The sequence below is a fragment of the Apteryx rowi genome, unplaced genomic scaffold (assembly GCF_003343035.1).
Source record: "Apteryx rowi isolate R43461 unplaced genomic scaffold, aptRow1 scaffold_456, whole genome shotgun sequence".
NCBI classification, from domain to species: domain Eukaryota; kingdom Metazoa; phylum Chordata; class Aves; order Apterygiformes; family Apterygidae; genus Apteryx; species Apteryx rowi.
In genome coordinates this window covers 486,194-506,424 of record NW_020450712.1, presented here as the reverse complement: position 1 = coordinate 506,424, position 20,231 = coordinate 486,194, and the positions used below count along the sequence as shown (strand labels likewise).

At 38.6% G+C, this 20,231-nt stretch overlaps 1 protein-coding gene across 3 annotated transcripts in view; it reads right to left on the bottom strand.

The window, feature by feature from the left end:
• Positions 1-20,231, bottom strand: part of ZSWIM6 (zinc finger SWIM-type containing 6) — a 61,100-nt gene that overhangs the window by 22,271 nt on the left and 18,598 nt on the right. For 2 of the 3 annotated variants that reach the window (XM_026077504.1, XM_026077505.1), the window contains exons 3-7: positions 19,658-19,806; positions 18,968-19,118; positions 4,611-4,790; positions 2,828-3,004; positions 2,403-2,549 (exon numbers count right to left, since the gene is read on the bottom strand). In XM_026077504.1, the coding sequence (XP_025933289.1) occupies positions 2,403-2,549; positions 2,828-3,004; positions 4,611-4,790; positions 18,968-19,118; positions 19,658-19,806 (804 nt within the window). The remainder of the gene's footprint in view (positions 1-2,402; positions 2,550-2,827; positions 3,005-4,610; positions 4,791-18,967; positions 19,119-19,657; positions 19,807-20,231) is intronic. The other variant, XM_026077506.1, reaches the window with a different exon arrangement.

Here is a 20,231-nt window from a genome sequence, read left to right as displayed (position 1 = left end):
TTCATTTTGTAGCCTTCACCAATCAGCTGGAACATGAAAAAAATTACTGTTTAGCACAATGAATTGAAGGAAGCATGACTATGGTAATAGAGGTAATAGGTTTCCCAAATCCCCTTTTTATGAGAGGTCTCACGACAGTAACTTCCCTTTGATTCCAGTTCTCAGCTTGTTTCCCCTACACATTACTGACCTGTGACAGATCAGATGCATTATGGGCAACCATTTAAAAACTGTATACAAACCCTTATGATGCTTTGTTTCTCTACCTACTACAGACTAACATGTAGCTGCCTCTGCTCTCTCTTATTCCTCTTTCTGACTAACCACATTTAATACCACAAAGCCTTAAAACACTAGAAAGCCTGCTTCGTATCTATTTAAATGTGTGAGGCTAAATAATGAAACATAGCCAGTGAGCTGTTGAACTGAGAGTTCAGGAGGGCTTTTTTTCTGGAGAATCAATTGATATGTAACATGAAAAACAAACAAGTGAATCATCATCTTACTAATAAATAGCATGTGCTAAAGACTACAGGCAGAAGCAAGTAATATTAATAAAAAGAATTAATCACACTGTCTTGTTACTAACTCCCTTATAGTCTGTTTAATCTATTGTGTCTGCTTACGAGCTTCGTTTGTGTCATGCCAAAGAGAGGCTTCAGTCCTCCAGTTGCACATACACGTTTAACTTTAAATCATGCAAGTGGTTCCATGGACTTCAAATCAATCACACAAATAAAAGCTAAGTAGAAGCACGTGGTGTTTGCTGAACTGAATCCTAAAGCTGGGCTGCAGCTGAACTGTAGAATTCATCTGCTTAGAGATGACCAACACACTTTGGGATACTAAAAGAATATTTTAAAAATTCCAAACGTAAGAGAGAGAAAAAAAAAAAAAGCAGAGTGACAACATAAAAATGACAAAGCTTTTTGTTTCAAGGTAGGTTGGACCACATTTCACATACTCCATCTTTTATTTGCACATTATTTGACAGTTATAGAAATTGCTCACAAGGAAAAGGAACTTAACAGAAATATTAAATGCCCAGATATGCAGTTAGCAACAGGGAATAGAAAGGAGCTGTACTGTGGTCAGCACACTTCCTACAGGACACCAGCAGACCCTTCACACAGTGCCAGTGTGAATAGTGCCTGTGTACGTGTGCCTATGCGTGTGTATGTTCGACACACAGACACACACCCTCCTTCCCCGACTCTCAACCTGAGAAGCTCAAAAAGCTGCAAAGCTATGGTATGTTAAGGGAAGACATGTTACGTGATGAAATCATGCAGAGAAGTTCTCACAACTGCTTTTAAGTTTTGTTTAAATCCAGGAATTACAATAAAGCACAAAATTTCTACCTGTACTTTGGGTGCCGGGAAACAAAAATTGAGGCACAGAGGAACTGCCAGCTACTTTCTTTTTAATCAGGTGTCTACCTTGTCTTCACTCATACTTCTAGATGCCCTTTTCTATGAAAGCACCTGCACATACACTTAAAAAATTTACATGCATGACTGCACACTGCACACAGTTTTTGCTTATAATGCATGAGGATATACATGGTTAAGAGTAGCAACCAAGATCTAAAATAAAATTAGGATTAAGGTGTTCTTGCAATAGTTGAGAATATCATTCATCTTTTCCTATGTTCTTTCCTGAAACACAAAGCCAACCCTTTCTCCCTCCACTACCTCAAACTTACGACAAAGTTCAGTGTGGGATTATTTTGGACAGGAAGGACCACATGGCATAGAAACTATATCCAAAGGAGAACGTTCCTTCAAAAAACAGGGGTAGTGTTCATCAGAGGAACAACACAGGACATCTTATAAAACAAGTGTTTCAAAAACTCCTTTTCAGTGACATCAGTCCAACTCTATTCAGAAGCAGTAAAATTTTTAATATCATAAGAGACTCTTTTGGAACAAACCGCCAAATTTGATCCATTTCTGTAGTGAAGACTTTGCCTCGGTATTACCCTCAGTGTCAACCTAGGCTTCCATCATAGAAATACACAGCTCAGCTAAATTCTACTTGAGAAGAAAAAATGATTTTAAACACCTGACATGCCAAATACAAAGCTCTGTTTAACAGCTTACAAATTACACAGGAGGCATATTTACACTGTGTGACCAAATACCTTGATTGGGATAAAGCCCTAATCACGTTAGATGTACTACACACAGCAGAATAGTCCTTGCCCTGGAGAGCTCACAACCTAACTAAGAGAAAACCTCTGACATCCAGAAAGTTACATTACCACTATGATCATTTGTAATGAAGAGTTACAGTCAGCTCTTTTACTTTAGTTTCAAAAACAGTTTTCTCATGCAAAGTTCCAGTCTAGTGTTACTGATGCTCTGTGCTGTGCTTTGCCTGTCTCTCTTCCCCACATTTACCTTTCTTCTGAGCCCGGAACATTTCCAGCTGTTTCTGCTGCTGCCTTCTTAGTGTATTAACAATAGCTATTGCTAGCCTCAGTGCTTCTCTTGGGTATCCATGAGATCGTAATGCATCCACCCTCGCGCAGGCTGTAGGAACATGCTCTAAAATGGAAAAAATAATTAAGGAATAGCAATGCTTCCATGTCTGCAATGGCCTGTTTTGCTAGGTTACTCAAAAGGGCTTTTTTGTTTGTTTTTTTTTGTTTTTAAAACTATGCAAAAGAGACTTAAAAGACTACTTCTGAACCAGCATTTGAAGGGAGCCTCTGTTCTTTTTGCCAGGCTTTTCATTCATCTCCCCACCATCCCCCCAAAATAATACCATAGAAACAGAACAAAGCAGCAAGTCACGGAAACGTCTTTCCGGTTTAGCCACTCACCATGCCAGAGGGGCCACCCGTGAGAGTCAAAGAGCGAGTTCTCAGTGTCGTCATGGTAACAGTAGTTGGTGTATAGGTCACTGCTGATAATGTGCTGTAAGTGGCTGTCCTGCCAGTGAAGATCGCACGCCTCAATGGCTCGAGTGAACACCGTCCGATGTGGCCTGTTCGATGAATCTGTCATTTTCACAAGTTCAGAAAGCTGCATCAGCTTTTACTCATTCATATGTGAATAAGTCATTCACCGTATTCTTGCCTTCTGCCTATTCACCAGCCCCCAACCGATGGTAGCCTGCCTCGCCCCCTCTGCAAGGAGCAGGCTGCAGATGACATTTCACATCCTATTACCAAGCAGATCAGACGAAGGGTGCGCCATTCGCTTTGCATTCAGAAAGACAGATCTACAAAACAGTAAGACTAATACTAAACAGGACTTTGCAAAGGGAACAGCTAAAGATGAAGGACATTCAACAGTGTGTACAGAACGCCCCTAAAAAATAAACTAGAAACTATACAGCACACAGCTACTTGAGCACTTCCAACTTCTCTCCTTCGCAGATCCAGAGCTCAGACCCACAGCTGCTAGAATAAGGGATGGACAAACATTACCTGAGGGACTTTTATTTGCTTTCTTTGAGAAGTGACATCAGCTCTGAGCACTGGTATAATTTTGTGTCACAAACATATACAAATACTGTAAAGAAAAGGATGTACCAAAGCCATGGAACTAACATAATCCCTGTTGGACATCTTCCTATGGCAAAAGCAGTCTGCTGACATGGCCCTGTCTATGAATGTTGAGACTGGGCCATGTCAGAGTTGCCCCTAGCCTGCCCAGGTTGGGCTGAACATCAAGAGATCCAGACCGAAAAGCACCTCTGCAGGGAGTTACATGCTGAATGAACTTCTGTCCCCAGCTAGCTGTGAGATTTAAAAAGGAACCAAGTCTAACTATTCCCTTCCAAGGTAATTTTCCAAGAAAAAGAAACAAGGAAAAACTCTTGTAAGCCCAAATCTGCCACATCCTACAAGCATTTAATTTTAACTTTATCATAACTGTATGAAATATGTATCAAAATATTATTGCTATATGCTTTTTTTCCCAGTTAAATATTCTGCATCTTGCCCAGCTAGCAAAGTAGCAATTGTTGCTCGAAAAGTACTGGGCAGGGCTTCCATCAGATCTGGTAATCACATTTTTGATTAGAAAGAGCATGATCGTGAGCAAGAAGAGACACCTCCTCCAAGAAGGCAAAGCACTGCCTCTGCATCCCGCCGCACACACCTGGCAGTGCAGACTGCAAACCACAGAGTGCAGCCCACAAACAGCTGCTTTAGTTTCTCGCACACCCAGTTTAATTCAGTTGCAAAAGATCTCTCTTTAAATAGGTATCAAAGGCTTTGTAACTGCAAACAAAATGAAAATCCCGACACCGGAAGGGATATAAGTTTATAGCTCAAGCAAAGAAACAACAGGCTTTTACATGACATACTTCAAGGACATCTGATTTTCATGCAACAAATATTTAGAAGGACTAAGTGAAAAGTTAGAAGACCTAACTGAACACAAATACTTGCTTTAAAAACACTGCAGCCCCAGCACAAAAATCTATTTATTCTTTCTGCAAGGATAGTATTAGTGAAAATAAATTGACACTTGGCTGGTCAATCCTCAACAAGAAAGTTACTTGTCCCAGGAAAGTGTGTTGAATTCTGCAAGGCTAGAGTACATAAGATAGAGGTTATAGTATATGTTGCAGTCAGTGCATATGTTTAGGCTCACCTTGGTTAGCATTTGCACCCTGAGGCAAAGCATTGGTTAAATTGGGCAGCTCGTTTCCATGGTTTCCATCTTCCCAGGGACAAACATCCACACTGTTCCATTTTTTCAGCTGTTTTAGCCAACTGGCCTTCTGCTCCAACTTGCAGTGGGGATTTAAGACTATACACATCCACAGAGCACCTGATTTTAAAAAAATTGCTAAATTATGTTTTCTATTAAAAATGCAGCAGCCAATGACTAATTTCAAACTTCTATACTGTAATATTTTTTCTCCCCTCAAAAGCTACACTGTTTGCTTCCCGGATAAGCCTGATAGCAGGTAGACTGAATTCCTGACTCTGAATCTTGGAGATAACGCGGCCAGTTGGAAGTAGTTGGAAGACTGCACCAAGCCAACTTTCTAACCAAAAGGCATTAAGTAGGTCTTCACAAGGTATGGCTTATCAGACAGGAATATCAGTCAAAAGCAAACAAGAACTTGCACATAGTTACAGCAGGAAATTACCCTAGCTTTTCTTTTAGTTTTGTACCCAAAGTAAACGTTGTTTTCTGAGAAAAAGAACTATACATTTTCCAGCTTTGCATTACAGAAACCGAATAAGTGCATTAGTAAAACATGTATTTTCTACACATACATCCATGCTCAAAACCCAGCAGAAATACTGCTCATCATATAATACATTTTCAATCACATCTGGATCTCAGAGACCTACTAAGCACTGTTTTTGTGCAGTCTAACAGGAATAGACATTTTTACTGCAATTACTTCAGTAATTTGGTTACACTGAAAAATTTGTTTTACATTTTCTCTTTACAGAGCTCTAAGCTAATTTGTGCTGACATTTCACACACACCATCACTTCAGAACCTGCTCCCTGACACTGCATAACAGGGCAGGCATAAATACATCAGGGTCTCTAGCAACAATTTTCAAATGGAAAGATTTTTCTCTAAATCGGCTGTCTTTTCATCAGCATGAACTCTGACAGAAGCATGAAGATGTCTGAAAGTGCTATTTAGCAACAGTTCATTTGCTCATTAAGAATGTACTTTATACCCTACAAGAGATTTAGAGAATACGCTTAAACTATGCAATCTTCATGACAGGCTAAATTAAATAAAATAAAAATGCAGCTGGTTCATCCAAGATAGTAAAATTCTCACATTCAAATATCATTTGGCTAAGTAAGAATGCAAAATGGATAACCATAGCACGGGCCATCACATTGCATTCATTCCTAAAGTAACTCAGCATGTTGGTATGCCACAACACCGGAGCCAGTGGAAACAGAGCTTGATCCTGAAGGTTGTAAGTCTCCAGATATTCAGATTGACATAGAATGGGAAAGTAATACCAAAGAAATCTGAAAACCGCTACAAAATAAGATGTGTGGAACACCAGAGAAAGACACTACACTACTGCAGATTATTGTTGCACTGTAGTTAAATATAGTATGGCGATCTTTTTTTTTTTAAAGAGACTGAAACTTGCACTTTGAGTGCAAAAAACCAACACTGGTTTTTAAAACTTCTTTTAAAATCAAGTCATATGACTTTGTTTAGAAATTCTCTTCAACAAGCTTCACCCCCCTCCAAACAGAGTCAAATTACAAAAGATTATTATTATTTTTTAAGCATCAATGCATTCAGCACTGCCCAGGCCAGAAAGAATATATGTCTTGCAATCTGCAAAACAAAACAGAAGATGTGGCATACTGGAAAGCCTTGGAGAATAGTTAGCTTGGATTTATTTATTTATTTTTAGAATAAAGCATTACTTGAGGGCACTTAGGAGACAAAGCAACTCTCAGCATTAAAACAGTAGTAATAAAAAAGGCAATTTAATACTTTGTAACCAGATTCCCAGTGTTTCCAGACTGAAGCAAAGGAAAAGTGGAATACTTTAAAGACATTTAATAATTATTTCAAATTATCCAAGCATGGCAGAACACCCGCTATTGATTACACAGTGCCCCCTACAAACTGAGTAGCCTTTCATTTTTCTGCCTCTCAGAAACACCACTAGAGGCAAAGGAATTCACTTGTTTTCTCCAGAAGGTCCACTATGCATGCACTACATCAAAAAGGCAGCAAAGGGAAGAGATACCCAAAAGTACCAAAATTCTTTAAAAACTACTTTCATTTCAAGAGGAAAGCTATGCCAAGTATAACCCCATTGACAGCAGCTATTGCCTCAGACACCCAGGCTATTGCTATGCAAATGAAGCACGAGGACAAGTGTATTTATAATAAACCCCATACAAACCACTCAAAATTTCAATAGAGCCCAACTGCACTCTGCTCCCAGTGCCTCCAGTGCGAGCTGCGGGCACGGCTGAGCTCGTCGAGGCCCTCACACAGCTTTCAAGGCTGCCCGATTCCCTGCAGGAAGAGGAGCGCGAGACAAAACTCCCTGGCTAGAAGAGAAGGGAACAGAAAGTGCCTCGGGCTTAGCTCCCGTAGCGTAGTGCTACAAAGGCTACCATCTGGGAGAAGGAAGCATAATGCCAGTGACCCCACACTCCTCAGCCTCTTTGGGTTTCTGTTGTGTCTTTTTTTTGTGTGGGTGTGTGTATTTGCCTGTATTCATATTTCTTCCTCCTTCTCCCCAAGCGCCTTCCCCCCACCCCTGACATCTGCTCCATTCTGGCTCTTTCAATTCACTGGTTCCTGTCCTGCTTCTAGCACTGAAAAGTCTGAGGAAAATGTTCACTTGTGCCCAGATTTTACCACATGCCAACTGGAAGGAGCCTGGAGGATATCTTTCTATTTAACTCTGATGCTGCTTCAGTGGAAGCCCCCTTGAGCTGTCCCTTAAATGTCACCACCAACCTGAAGGCTTTTACTGGCCTTAGACCAGAGATTCTCTTTTTTTCTGCCTAATGGCTCCTATATGGGGAAACTGCTGATCATGCTTATCCCTTATTACAGATGAGGGTCATGGAAAAACCAATGGCAGCTACTTGTAATTTGTAGGGAAACACATCTAAATCAATTGCTAGTGACTTCAATCTGGAAACTGCTGTTCACAACAATCTAAACTCAGAAGAAGTTCCCCAAAATACGTTCCTGGCATTCTCAAATAAGTTTACTTGTCTGTCTAGATTTAATGATGTCACCAATGCCACTCACAGTATGAGCAAACATCTCATTAAAGGAAAAAATATAGTATGAATAAGTTTGTGTTTACATATTTTATCTCTAAGATAGTTTTCTCTCTTTCTCCTGTCTCCCCTTTCCCCCAGGCATTAGAGATGTTTTCATACTAGATCCTAGAAGACTGAAACACTCCTCCCCAGAACTACATGCTACTAAACCATAAGTAAAGTTTTGATTTGGTTCCTTTGAGTGTGACCCAGTACAACTCTTCACAGCAGAGGCAAAATATCACCAACAAATACGCAAAATTTTTTCCCCAGAAGATAATTGGAGGATAAGTCATGCTGTGACTGCAATTTGATATTAATTTCACAAGGGAATGAATATTAAAACTGTCACATTGCAGTGAGGCCTGTTTTGGTACAACAATAATCCTCTTGACCTGGAAAAAAACAGCTTTGCCAAAACAGACCTTGGGTTAAAAGAGCCCTCTTTTTGAAAATGCACAGTTATAATTCATCTTTAGTTCACCTCACACCACAAAAAATAGGTTTTCTTACAGCTCTATACAGTGAGTGCCTTCCTTATACATACAGGCGGACGTCAGTACGTTTGTATTTCTCAGTGGACAACCAAACCTCTGAATTCATGGGGGAGAAAGGGACAGCATGCCTTTATACTGATCAGAATTTAAATATGCAGACTGAAAAACATTAAAAAGTATTCAGTCACTGTAAAAGTAGGTGTCGTAATAATTACACAGTCTGTGTATGCATGTATTCATGAACCTAAAGGAAGTGCAGGGAATGTATACAGATTCTCCTTAGAGATTAAGCATTGCTCAGTTTCCATAAATCCCATTATATTTTCTTCTTGCCTCAGTAAATGGGGAGGGGAAAAAAAAAACAACCCCAAACCACAAGCATTACCAGGGGTTAGGACACTGAGCATGAGTGAAGATTCAGCCTACAATTCTGTTTGATTACAGTCCTCCCAAGAAATCTGCTTTTCCTAGAAATATTATGATATATTGTCAGGGCTGCTATGTAGTGTAGCTGGGGTCAGCATATCCTCATTTACAATACCAGTGTAATCAGTGGCTGAAACTTGGCCTTTGCCTTGGAATTTTACATTTAATATACTTAAGATCAATTTGTTCATTTGCAAAATTAAAATAAGCAAGTTATGGATGCACATCTACTTTGATATTTCTTTGCTCTTCCCATTAATCCAAATCTGTTATTTACAAAATAAAACCCCATAAACTACCAAATTAGTAGCAATCTATCCTTTCAGAGAAAATGGAGCCAGGTAATCAAGATCATTCCCTTTGTGCAGCAGACAAATCAGCTTCAGCACTGCTGCACACTTGCCACTGTGCCCCATTTGAGCCTAATCAATTCTATTACAAAAGCATCATTTTACAGCATTGGAAGTGCCAGAATAGAAACAATAATAGGAGACGGAACCTATGACCCCTTTAAAATAGAAGTGTCAGCAAAGGATTTTAAAGTGGTTTACATCTGGTTTTTAAACACATACACACTTTCACTGGGACAGCCACTTGGAAACCTCAAAGAAGGCAGTATATGATATTTATTGCTTTTCAACAAGAAGGACAAGTGCCTTCAGAATGACTGGCAAAACCACCTCCCTCCTCCAGGCAGTAAGAGATCTCCATTAGAACAAAGCATAATCAGAAGTCCCACTGCAGAATGCTCCAATTAAACAGTTGCTTTTATGGAACAGTGAAGATAGGCAAAGCACTTCAGTGTTGTTCCCTCCTCGATATGAACCCCAAGGAAAAGTAATCTCAGTATTCAGTTGGATCTAAGTTGCAATTTTATTCATAAAAACAATTCCTTAATGCACTCTGGTTTCTCTATGCAGCCTTCAGAAAAAAAAAAAAAGAAGCCTGCTATGGGTGCTGTGTTTCTTGGAGAACAGAATGTTTCATTTTGCTCTAATTCATTCTATTACTGAATTAAACTTTGATGTATTGGTCTTGACAAGTGCTTCATGCTGATTGTATTGTGTATGATAGTATAATCACTCCCCATGCATTTCACACTAGCTGGCTGATTAATGCAATAGATTACCTGCAGCACTGATGGCAAGAGGGAATCATTGCCCTTCTGCACAGTGAACTCTGAATGTGCGTTAGAGGGAGCATAGGTATAACGCAGGGACAAAAAATTTCCAGTTCCTTAAGCTTCCCCTGCTCTCTCCCTGCATATCTATGCTCCAAGGGTTGAAGGCATACATGTATTCTGCTGAAAGGAAATGGGTATTTGCATTTTGAGATTCTGTTCTAAGCTATTGTCAACTACATGCTCTGAAGTACGTGAGTCAGGTAATGAAGACTTTGGCTCGCATTTTCCCATGTTTTTGCCTTTTAGCACAATGGAAATAGCAACTAACCAAGTACTTCTGTCATTTTGCACAAGCCCTTTGTTCCAGGTTATGCCTATTTTAGCTTGGTTTACAAACTGCTCTATCTTTACAGACACTCACTGCCATTTGACCAGGGGGCTTCATATAGGCACAGACATTGACTCAAAAGGCACAGTTTACAGCTTCACAGCCTGAGACTATAGTCTCTCTGTGAGAGCACCTAGGGATCCGTCACAAGTCCATTAGTTGCCCTCTCACTAATGGTACCTTATAACCACTTCTAATCATCATAAGAAGGCAAGGGCTTGTCCACAAGGTCCACAAACCCAGGGGAATGTATAGAGCACCTGCAAATGAAACTCACTGATTAACTTCCCTAATATCCACAACCCTGTTCATTCATTCGTTCACAATAAATAAAAGCATTGCTAATACTATTACAAACAGTACAAAAACACTCCTTTATGAGCATCCTCAGATGATTCTTCACAAGTTTTTTTTAAGTAGTTACCACTATTCACAGCCAGGTGGTGAACTCAAAGTGTGCTCCTGCCCAAAATACAATCTAGACATTTTACCAAATGTTTTAACTGGTACGAATACATTCTCAACAATTAGTCTGTTTTCAGATAAAAGTTATTATGATCATTAACTATAAATAATAACCCTACTTCTACTTAAATTTCTCACAGAGAGGAATCAATTCCTCTCACATTTGGCTTTCTTAGGAAGATGCAGAACTAGAAAGTTTGAGAAGTTCGTCAAACAAAACAAGATCTTCATTAAAGAAAGGGAGAAAAATAGCTCTCATCTTACAGAAAAGTAGGTAAGTTCAAACATTCCACTGCATAGTGGGAAAGGACAGAAAAATAAATATGATCGCCACTATTATGCTCACAGAACCTAAGAAAACCCACTATAAATGGCCAGAAGAACACATTCTGATATCTAGTTTGACTTCCTTCATAGTCTAAGATTCCCTGAGTTAACTGTTGCTTCAAGTCCAAAAGTGATAGTTGAGTTTCTAGAAAAAACAGCATATTTCAATTTTAAAAATTTCCAGTAAGAGAATCTAGCACAGCCCTTGGTAAGCTGTTCCACTGGCTGGTTACCATGGCTCCAAATTCTAAGCTTATTTCTGGTTAAATGTATCCAGCTTCAATTACAATTTTCACCAACCTTTTGTTTGCTTGGTAGAAAAGTCTTCACTACTAAGTTATTTTTCTACGTAGCTTTTTCAAATCATGAAGGAGATCTTTCTCCTTCATCTTATTTGATGGGCACAAGCACACTGGGATTCTTGCAACTTTCACTTTAAATTACTTTTCTGATTTTTCAGTTATTTTCCCAGTATCCATTCAAGAAAGAAAACAGGAAAATATCACAAGGACAGATTGCTGGACTACAGTAAAGCTCACTGCTTCTCTCTATGCTCTGGTATTTACTAGAAGCGATATCAGAAAATTAAGGGACAGTTTAACCTTACTAAGGTATTAAAAATAAAAAGTAGGAGGAAAGAAAAAAAAAACACTATTAATTTGAGTTCATAGTAAAAGTCTGATCTTAATCTTGGAAGTCATGATTCCAAGATTATTCCACAGATATGGCCACAATGAGTTTTGTAGCAGCTCTAAAACAACAATTTTCCAGAACTTTTGTAAGGAAATCAGTTAAACAGCTTACAAATAAAAACTTTAAAAAAATGTTTTAAAGCAGATTCTTGAAGAAATTTGGCTCCTACTGACAAAGTACTTTCATCCAAATGAACCAAGCTTTCTGTACAGCATCAAAATTAAATCCCTAAGACCATGCTTATAGACTAAAGGTAATTACTTCCACCATTACTCTTCAAGTCTTGTAGATGCAGTTTTACCACAGGAAAGAATACCCTCTTTGAAAATAGCTCCCACTGGCTATCACACTACAGGCACAAGTACCCTCAGTTCAGATACCATCATGACACATGCCAATAATCTGCCGCTGCTCATAATGAAAGAGGAAGGAAATCATCCTCAGAGAAGATGGACAGAACCCATTTTTGCAGAATCGCAGCCTGGTTTCAGTCACAGGGGAAATGAAGGTGACAGCAACAACTGAGACACTGTAGGGCCAGACAGCAATTTCTTTAAGTTGTCATCCATAACTCAGGCCTTAGAGCAGGAAAACTGTCTTGTGATGCTAATTCAGAAATACTGTTAATTTAGTGCCTCCAATGGCATAAGTCATTCAAATACATTGACATATATTAACAGCATATTCTGTGAAAAAGAAGGTGGAATCATATGTGAGTGAACCAAAGGCACACACATTTTATAACTGTATGGCAACCACACAGCTAAGACTCAAAAAACTAACTGTAAGAAAAGGATTAGCAATTAAGCAAGGGTAGCCTACAGGAAATGACGCGGTTGCAGACAAAAACAGGTGTAAAATACCACTCCACCTAGAAGTCCCATGATGAAAGACCAAGGGAAACCACACAAAGCGTGGTGCATCCCACCTCCTTTGAAACATAGATATTCCTATACCTTTCACTTCAAGGCCAAGAATTTAAGATATTATAGTGCAATTGATTAATCTAAACTAAGAAACCAATTTTAAAGTAACTTCATTTTCTAAATGTGCAGGGCATTTGCACTCTCATCAATTTTAAGGTAGAACATTCAATTCATTTAGATTCAATTAGAAACTCAGGTACCCAAAGAGATCATCTAAATATGGATATAAGCTTGGCGCTCAAATTTGAAAATTACAGCCTCACTGTACCATTTCAGAAATACCATAAAACATGGGGAAAAGCAAATGTCTCTGCTGCAAAGATGATTCTAAAAAGGGATTGCACTAATTTATGCAGCTCCAGAAAAAATGGTATTAGAGTGCAAAAAGTGTAATGAATGCTTAACTTCAGTGATACTTTTTCATGGCAATACTGAAGTAGTCACCAAATTTGGCATCAGGAAGGAATTTCTCTAGGGGCGTACTGGCGACAACCCTAGCTGCTTTTGTCCTTTTTTTCCCTTCCCTTAAGTACTAAGCAGAGATAATCTGTTTAGAACAGCTGGCATGTCCCATTAATACAAGTTTGTCTCTCTAATTGCAAAGGGAAGGAATGCCTGAGATAGAAATATAGATGGAGAATAGCTTCATTTAGTTAAGGCTGAAAGAATCTAACTTAGTATTTTCTAGAAATGAATATAAACGTCTATCAGAAAAATTCAGTGTTTTCTGAACCAAAAAACCCACATTATTTAACACTCAATCATTAGTTTGCTCATGGTAAAATAGTAACTAAATCTTTCTTAACTAATCCATAATGATTCCTTGCTTAAATTCAACATTTTAAATTAAGTTTAGATGAGGAGCAAAGAGTTACTAATAAAAGTTTAGGCATAATCTTTCAGGAAAAAAGGACAAATATATTATTTCTCTGCATGACGACCTTGTAAATGATATTTTAGTTTTAAATCTTAACACACAGATATATCACTCTGATCCAAAAAACGGCCAAAATATTAGCAAATATGAATTCTAATTAGTCCACCAGAATGTTCCTACACTGAAAAGCAACCTGCAGTAAGGCATAGTGGCAGTGAAAAACTACTAAGATAATGCATTAAGCAAAGATATGTTACTCCACTCAAGAAACGCCTTAACAAGAACTCATTTAGTATGCATAACAAAGGATTTTGAGTGTCGCCCATGAAAGCTTTATGCCACAAATGAGACACATGGCAATATCACAAGAGGGTCTACACTTATAAACATTAGATACCGACAAGTGGTTGAGGTAGACAGGAAAAGCTTACGCATTAAGACGTAGAGAGTACCCACCTGGAAGTACAGATTACCTTTAAGTTCTCCTCAACTCTGTGAAATATAAGAATCAGAGATCAGGATCAGAATGAGGAAAGCCCGGAATATGTTGGCCAATTATCCACTGCCCTGCCTTGCAAGAGCTTTCTGGATACACTCTTTTCCCCAGGACACAGACATCTTATTTTTGTTCCTTAAGAAAATATTCCTTGACTTAAAAAACAGCTCCCCTCCCCCTTAAATGATTCTTAAATATAAAAATGGAGGAAATCTATTAGAAATGTTTGTTTTGAAACATGCAAATTGTGTGAAGTTGCTTCACCGCAAAGGCAGGCAAGAGGATATAAAGATACTGAAAATGGTAGTTCACAAAAAAAAATATTTGATCCTGTAATCTACGTGTTGACAAGCTGTTGGGCTCCATCACTCCACCAAGCAGTAGATACTTGTCTTAGATTCTTCTGCTTGACTGCTTTCATCAGATTAAGCATCTGGGATTTAATTTAACAGTTTCAGCTTTATTAAGCTGTCACAAGAGCGGCCCCGCTTTGATAACAGTAGCTGCTCCAATTATGGCTTGGTTTAGGGTTGACAAGTATAATGATTCATTCGTGGCACATGAGAAGCAATAAAAGGTTGTTTTGCATTACAGCTTTAAAAATGTGGGCATTTTTTTCATTTAATTTGTCACTTAGCTTTTGCTAAGAGGACATTTAAATTGCAGTAAAAGGCAAATGGGGCTTTTAGTTTAAATGTAATCCCCATATTTAAATGATCTGTAATGGCGCAGTGTTCGAGTGGGAACACTATTGTTTCACAGTGGGCCCTGATGGTGACATGTGACATTTGTATTCAGGTCCTGTATTATCCATGTGGCTAAAGGGCTTCCAATTTCATTTCACAGCCAGAAGCCTGCAGAAAACACCAATTAACTTGCAGATCCCATTTGCCAACAAAACTCAGCCTCTTCTCGATGTCTGGCATCTGGCAGTTCTCAACATTTAATTCCAAAGCAGAGCCTTGCAGCCATCATGATCCCTGTGTTCTGGGGCACAAAGTCAAATTTTCCCCTTTTATTAAGGAAATTTTTTCACTTTTGTAGACCACAAGCAACTTTTACTTAATTCTTGATGGATGAATATTTAAAAATTATTACTGAAGTAAGACTGCATGGACTATCTTTTTTCCTCCAGAGTGCAAAGAAGGTTAACTGACCTTTTCTTGAAATCAGAGATCTCTGTTCATCAGCCATCGGCAGATATTTACTGCGCATTTCCATATTCTTCCATCTTATCAATGCAATTTAATTAAAAAGACAGACCAAGGGGCTTCATATAATTAATCATTCTGATATAGTTAAGTCTTGAACCATGGTCATTGAGAGTTAAACATCTAAAGATCAGCATGTGAAATTTACCTACTGAGACACCATTTAAACAGCAACAACATGAAGAATTCCAGCTCAACGTCAAACTCTGCAAAGTGCATTCCTGTATTACTGTTCCAAGTTGGAAGTGATCACCAATGCATCACTGAAGTCACATCTAAATCCTTCTAGCATGAGAAGAATGCTAGTCTTATAGCTTCAAAGTGTAATCTTGATCTTGCCAATACAACATCTCTGGAGTCTAACAAGTAGCTTTTAGCTCAATCCATTCTTTGAGGTACAACAGGGGAATCAGCTTAACCTAGTTATAATATTCTTCCTCCTGATCTAAAAGCTTTAAAAACAAACAAAAAAACCACCTTAACATATAGCTAGCTAACTTGAGGCCCTCAAATTGTAAATTGCTTATGGAATTAAGACTTGGTATTGACTTCTCAGAAAATGGTGAGGCTCACACTAGTTGCAAAGTTTTGGGGGAAGTGTGATGGGGGTAGGGTTTGTTTTTTTTTTTAATTAAATCAGCACCTTCAAACATTCAAAGATCAATCTGACTTCTACTGAAGCTAACGCAAGTTACCAAAATTCAGCAGGAATTCTGATCAGAGTCCAATGTGTCTCTGCCAATGCCCAGTGCCAGAGAGGAAGCATCAGTTAAGCTTTAATGAATGGCTCAAGTGACCCAATCAAGGAGCAAAGCTGAAGGTATTTAAGTATGCTGAAAATCCTAGGCCAAGACAAACCTGACAAAGCAGCCGTATGCCTAACAGTTGGTAGACGGCATCCCAAGGCAAGCAAACAGGCCTTTATTAAGTGAAGCCTAGATTTACATATTTTACGTGTGCTAAAATCCTCTGTAACTACAATGATCACAGCTAAGACAATTTTCTTTAAAGACATAGATAAATGCCAATCTCAGATTACTCTGAACAGATACAAAAAGGTCTGCAAAGGTCTGTCCCAATTTCTTTATTGATATTTTAGTCCCATCCTAGGAGAAGACAACAAGGTAGGAACTAGATATTTTAGAACACAATGATACCATCACTCCCTTAGCTCATGTCTGAGCTATCTCCGTCACTACTAGCCCAAGTCTTTGGTCTGGAGGGACATTCTGCTCCTCCTTCTGCAGTTTGTTATTGTCCTAACAATGGTCTGGTCTGTCCTAACATTCATGTTTATTTAGAGAAGCATGTTCACCTTGAAAAAGGGTTACTTTTTACCTTGAGTGAAACTCAAGGCAAAATTATAGCAAAAACATGGCAGCAGCTTGTACTTTTCACACAAGGTAGCAGTCAAGCTGGAGAGACTCCAGCTCCAGTTAATTGCAGTTTTTACAGAACTTGCTAAGCAAGAGTGGAAGCAATTCTACCAATGTGGGGAAAAACTGGACAGTTTAGCAACATAAACGCAAGACCTACAACTGGAGGTGGAAGAACCAGGTTACGTTATCCAGTCATTGTTCTGCCTTTACCCTACTGCATGCTTGAAGTGGGCTGAAATTGATTTGTAATAGAAACTGTGGTACAGGATCAAAATATTGTGCTAGTGCTGCAGGAGGCAGAGCAGTTCAGGACTGAAATAGTAGGGACTTCTTAAGATTACAGATACAGTGACTGAGGTAGTAGTGAGGCTGGAAATTTGCACTGCAGCTTTTGGGGAGTGGCAAATATAATTCTGATGAAACAAGGGTAAACTACTCAATTCAATTAATGTGAAATATTGGTTATTTGATGCTGCAGGCAGAGATTCCAATTCCTCCACCTTCAGGTGCATGCTGTCAAGGAGATGATGTTAATATGAGACTGATGAAACAAGAAGAGGAGCCACTAAGACAATTTATCAAAACCTTTTATGTTTATTGGCAGCATGTGGTAAGACTGCTACAGGTAAACAGATGGAGAACACATTTCTGTCTCTCCCACCACCTACCAGCTCAACCCACATAAGCAACGAAGCATGAGACCTTCCAGTTTTCGCAACAATACAATTTTGCTGTGCATGTGTCCATCTAAGCACCTGCCATGTGTGGCAAAAGGTGCTATTCCCCTTCCCCCCCACTCCAAGCCAAGGCAAGATCATAAAAATGACATGCTAAAAGGGTTACTAAATTTGAAATAGAATAGTTATATCTAGACTGTCTGACAGAGTTTTGTCTGCTCTGATCTGAAAGCTTCCACCACAGAAGTCTACAACTTCAGCTACACAGCCAGTGCTTTACTGGCCTAATGCTTCATTCTGAGTAAACATAATTTATGCTGAACAGATTCTATCCAGTCTTAATCCCACTAGACAGTGGGCAATTAATCATGGTCATCTTTAACCTTTACAAGTGGAAAACTCAAGTTCTGCTTTTGACTTTTTCATCCTAAATGAAGCATTTCACTCTTGTTTTTATTTAATTTCATTTAGCTCGATTCTGGACCTTTAAAATTTATTAAGCTCACTTTGATTTTTGGCTCTTTCAGTGTTTACAACTTATCCTATGGGGCATCATCTATAAGTTTTATATACGTATTCCATTCCGCATAAATCAGGAATAGAAATATTGACCAGAACACAGCTGAAGACAGACTCCTGTAAGACTATACTTGAAGCGTATTTTCAGATTGAGTAGGAGCACAGGTAACTACTCCAAGTTCCACGAACCACAAGACTATTCCATTTAGGCTGTACATCTTCAATTTGCTTTGACAAAGCCTCCACGACAGCATCAAAACCTTACTACAGCTAACACATACCACATTAATCCCTTCCCTCATACACTTAATGAATTATTTTTTAGAGAAACAAATTAGATTTACCACTATATTTTAAATAATTCAGGTTGTTGTTTGTCACTGTTATCTTCTACATGCTTACACACCAACAGATTAGTAGTTTGTTCCAGCAATGCTCGTGGTCTATTGTTTCTTACTGCCACCCACCCTTCTTTAAAAGATCAGTGTCATTTACCTTTAAGCAGTTTTGAACTTCCCCTCACTGTCACAAATTCTCATAGATTTTCAGAACTTCTGAAGCAGTTACATATAGCTCAAACTGTGTCAGCTAGTTTCTGGAATACTTTAGAGCAAGTATCAGACTTTACCAGTTTAAATATTCTTTTACCATTACTGCCTGTGTTCCTCTAACTCTTCTAGAACTTATTCGTGTATCCTGTCACAATTAACACTTGCTAGAAAGCAGGAATTGTTTTAGCCCTCTGTTATTTGATCTCCTTCCCTGCTCAGTAATGGACTTCTGCTCTTCTGTTAAGAATATCTTCTCATACTTTTAACAAATATTCTCTTTGTCTTCTATCCCTCTCTAGTGGTGAACAGATTTCTTCCTTAACCTTTCTTGTTGGTTATTGGTTTATATACTTACCCTCAGCTGTATAGATATGTTTCTACTTTTTGTTTGATTTCTTTTAGTTCCCAAGGTCATTTACAACCTGTTGGAATTGTACTTTTTTCTTACCATGCTTCCTTTTCTTCCACTGCTATTTTCTCACGCAGTAGATCAGAAATTCAATTTCACTCAACCTTAACTGAACAAAAAAAAGTGCAAAAACCTCCAATCTGTTTTATCTAGTACCACAATAAAGCTTCTCCCCTCCCCCAAACATTTAATTGTTTCTCCATTATACACATGAAAACCTAGATGACTGTGAAGTCTGTGCATTTACCCAGTTCATCCCAGAGCTGCCTATACTTGTCAGTCATTGCAGTTCCTTGTTGTCTCCAAAGTGACAGACGAGGGTCAGCCATGAACTGTTCTGTTATCAATGTCAACATGCGAGCTCCATTTGAATCTCTCATCTTTAGCATCTCTCGCACCTAGAAAATGAGTCTTTTAATACAAACTTGGAAAAAAAAAGCCACATAGTATACACAGTATGCTGCAGTGTTAAACATTCTACCTCTCCGCTAAATAAGAAGTACAATTAATATAACTGACATGAATTTTTGAAGCAGAAAAAAAAAATAGTCTGCCTTCCCAATTTAACAATGACTTTGGATTTCAGTATGCCATTGCAACTCTTCAAACACACTTCTTCTGCAAGTAATCCACTGGTGTGCTATGCAAGCTGCTGCAAGATTATCATACCAGTTTCTCTCACATTTTGGAGGTGAGGAGGAAGAAAATGGCAAAGCTGAAGATGGGAAATATTACTTCATATCCTTAAACTGATCTCAAGACACATCAGATTGTGGTCGATCGCTGTAGAACAACTCATTAACTTGCCATCATGTTCCCAAGACTTAGTCTTATTTAAAAACAACTGAACTTTGAGCAAGATGGCTAACAAGTATAGACTGGCTAGAGGGGGGGAAAAAGACAGAAAAAAAGAGAAGGTTTAGAATACTCAACAAACCTTTGCAAAAAGCAAATTGAGCTGCTTCCCTGATCCGTGGTATCCACCCTGGGAGAGGAAGAGTTTAACCTGTTCTTGGACCTGTTCCTCATCCAAATGCCAGCAGTTTTCATCATCTATGCTAGCACCTGCTGTTGGATCAGGAGCACCTGCAAACAGCAAGAAAAAAAAATCATTACATTCTATATAAAGATCAGAGGCTCATGGGTGCAAGGGAGAAGAGTAATGCAGAGCTTTTTGGATTTGTGTTCTGTCCTGTTTTGGACGTCTTGGCTTTAATCTAAACAGTCTTTAAAATAGACTTAAATTTCTCCTCATTAACCTATGAAGAAATGACAACCCAGGAAATGGCATTTAAATAAACAATATTTTATAATAACAACATTAAAATCAAGTTTTTTTTTTTTTCTAGTATAGCTGTTGAGGAAAGAAAATTTTACATGGCAATTTACACTTTGTATAGTATTTCTATAATTGTGATATTAAAACCACTCTCCCCAAAACACCTGTGCAATTCCTGTTCCTTCAGCAATCTTGCTCAGGTATACATGATTGATAGTGAGCACTGCTATTG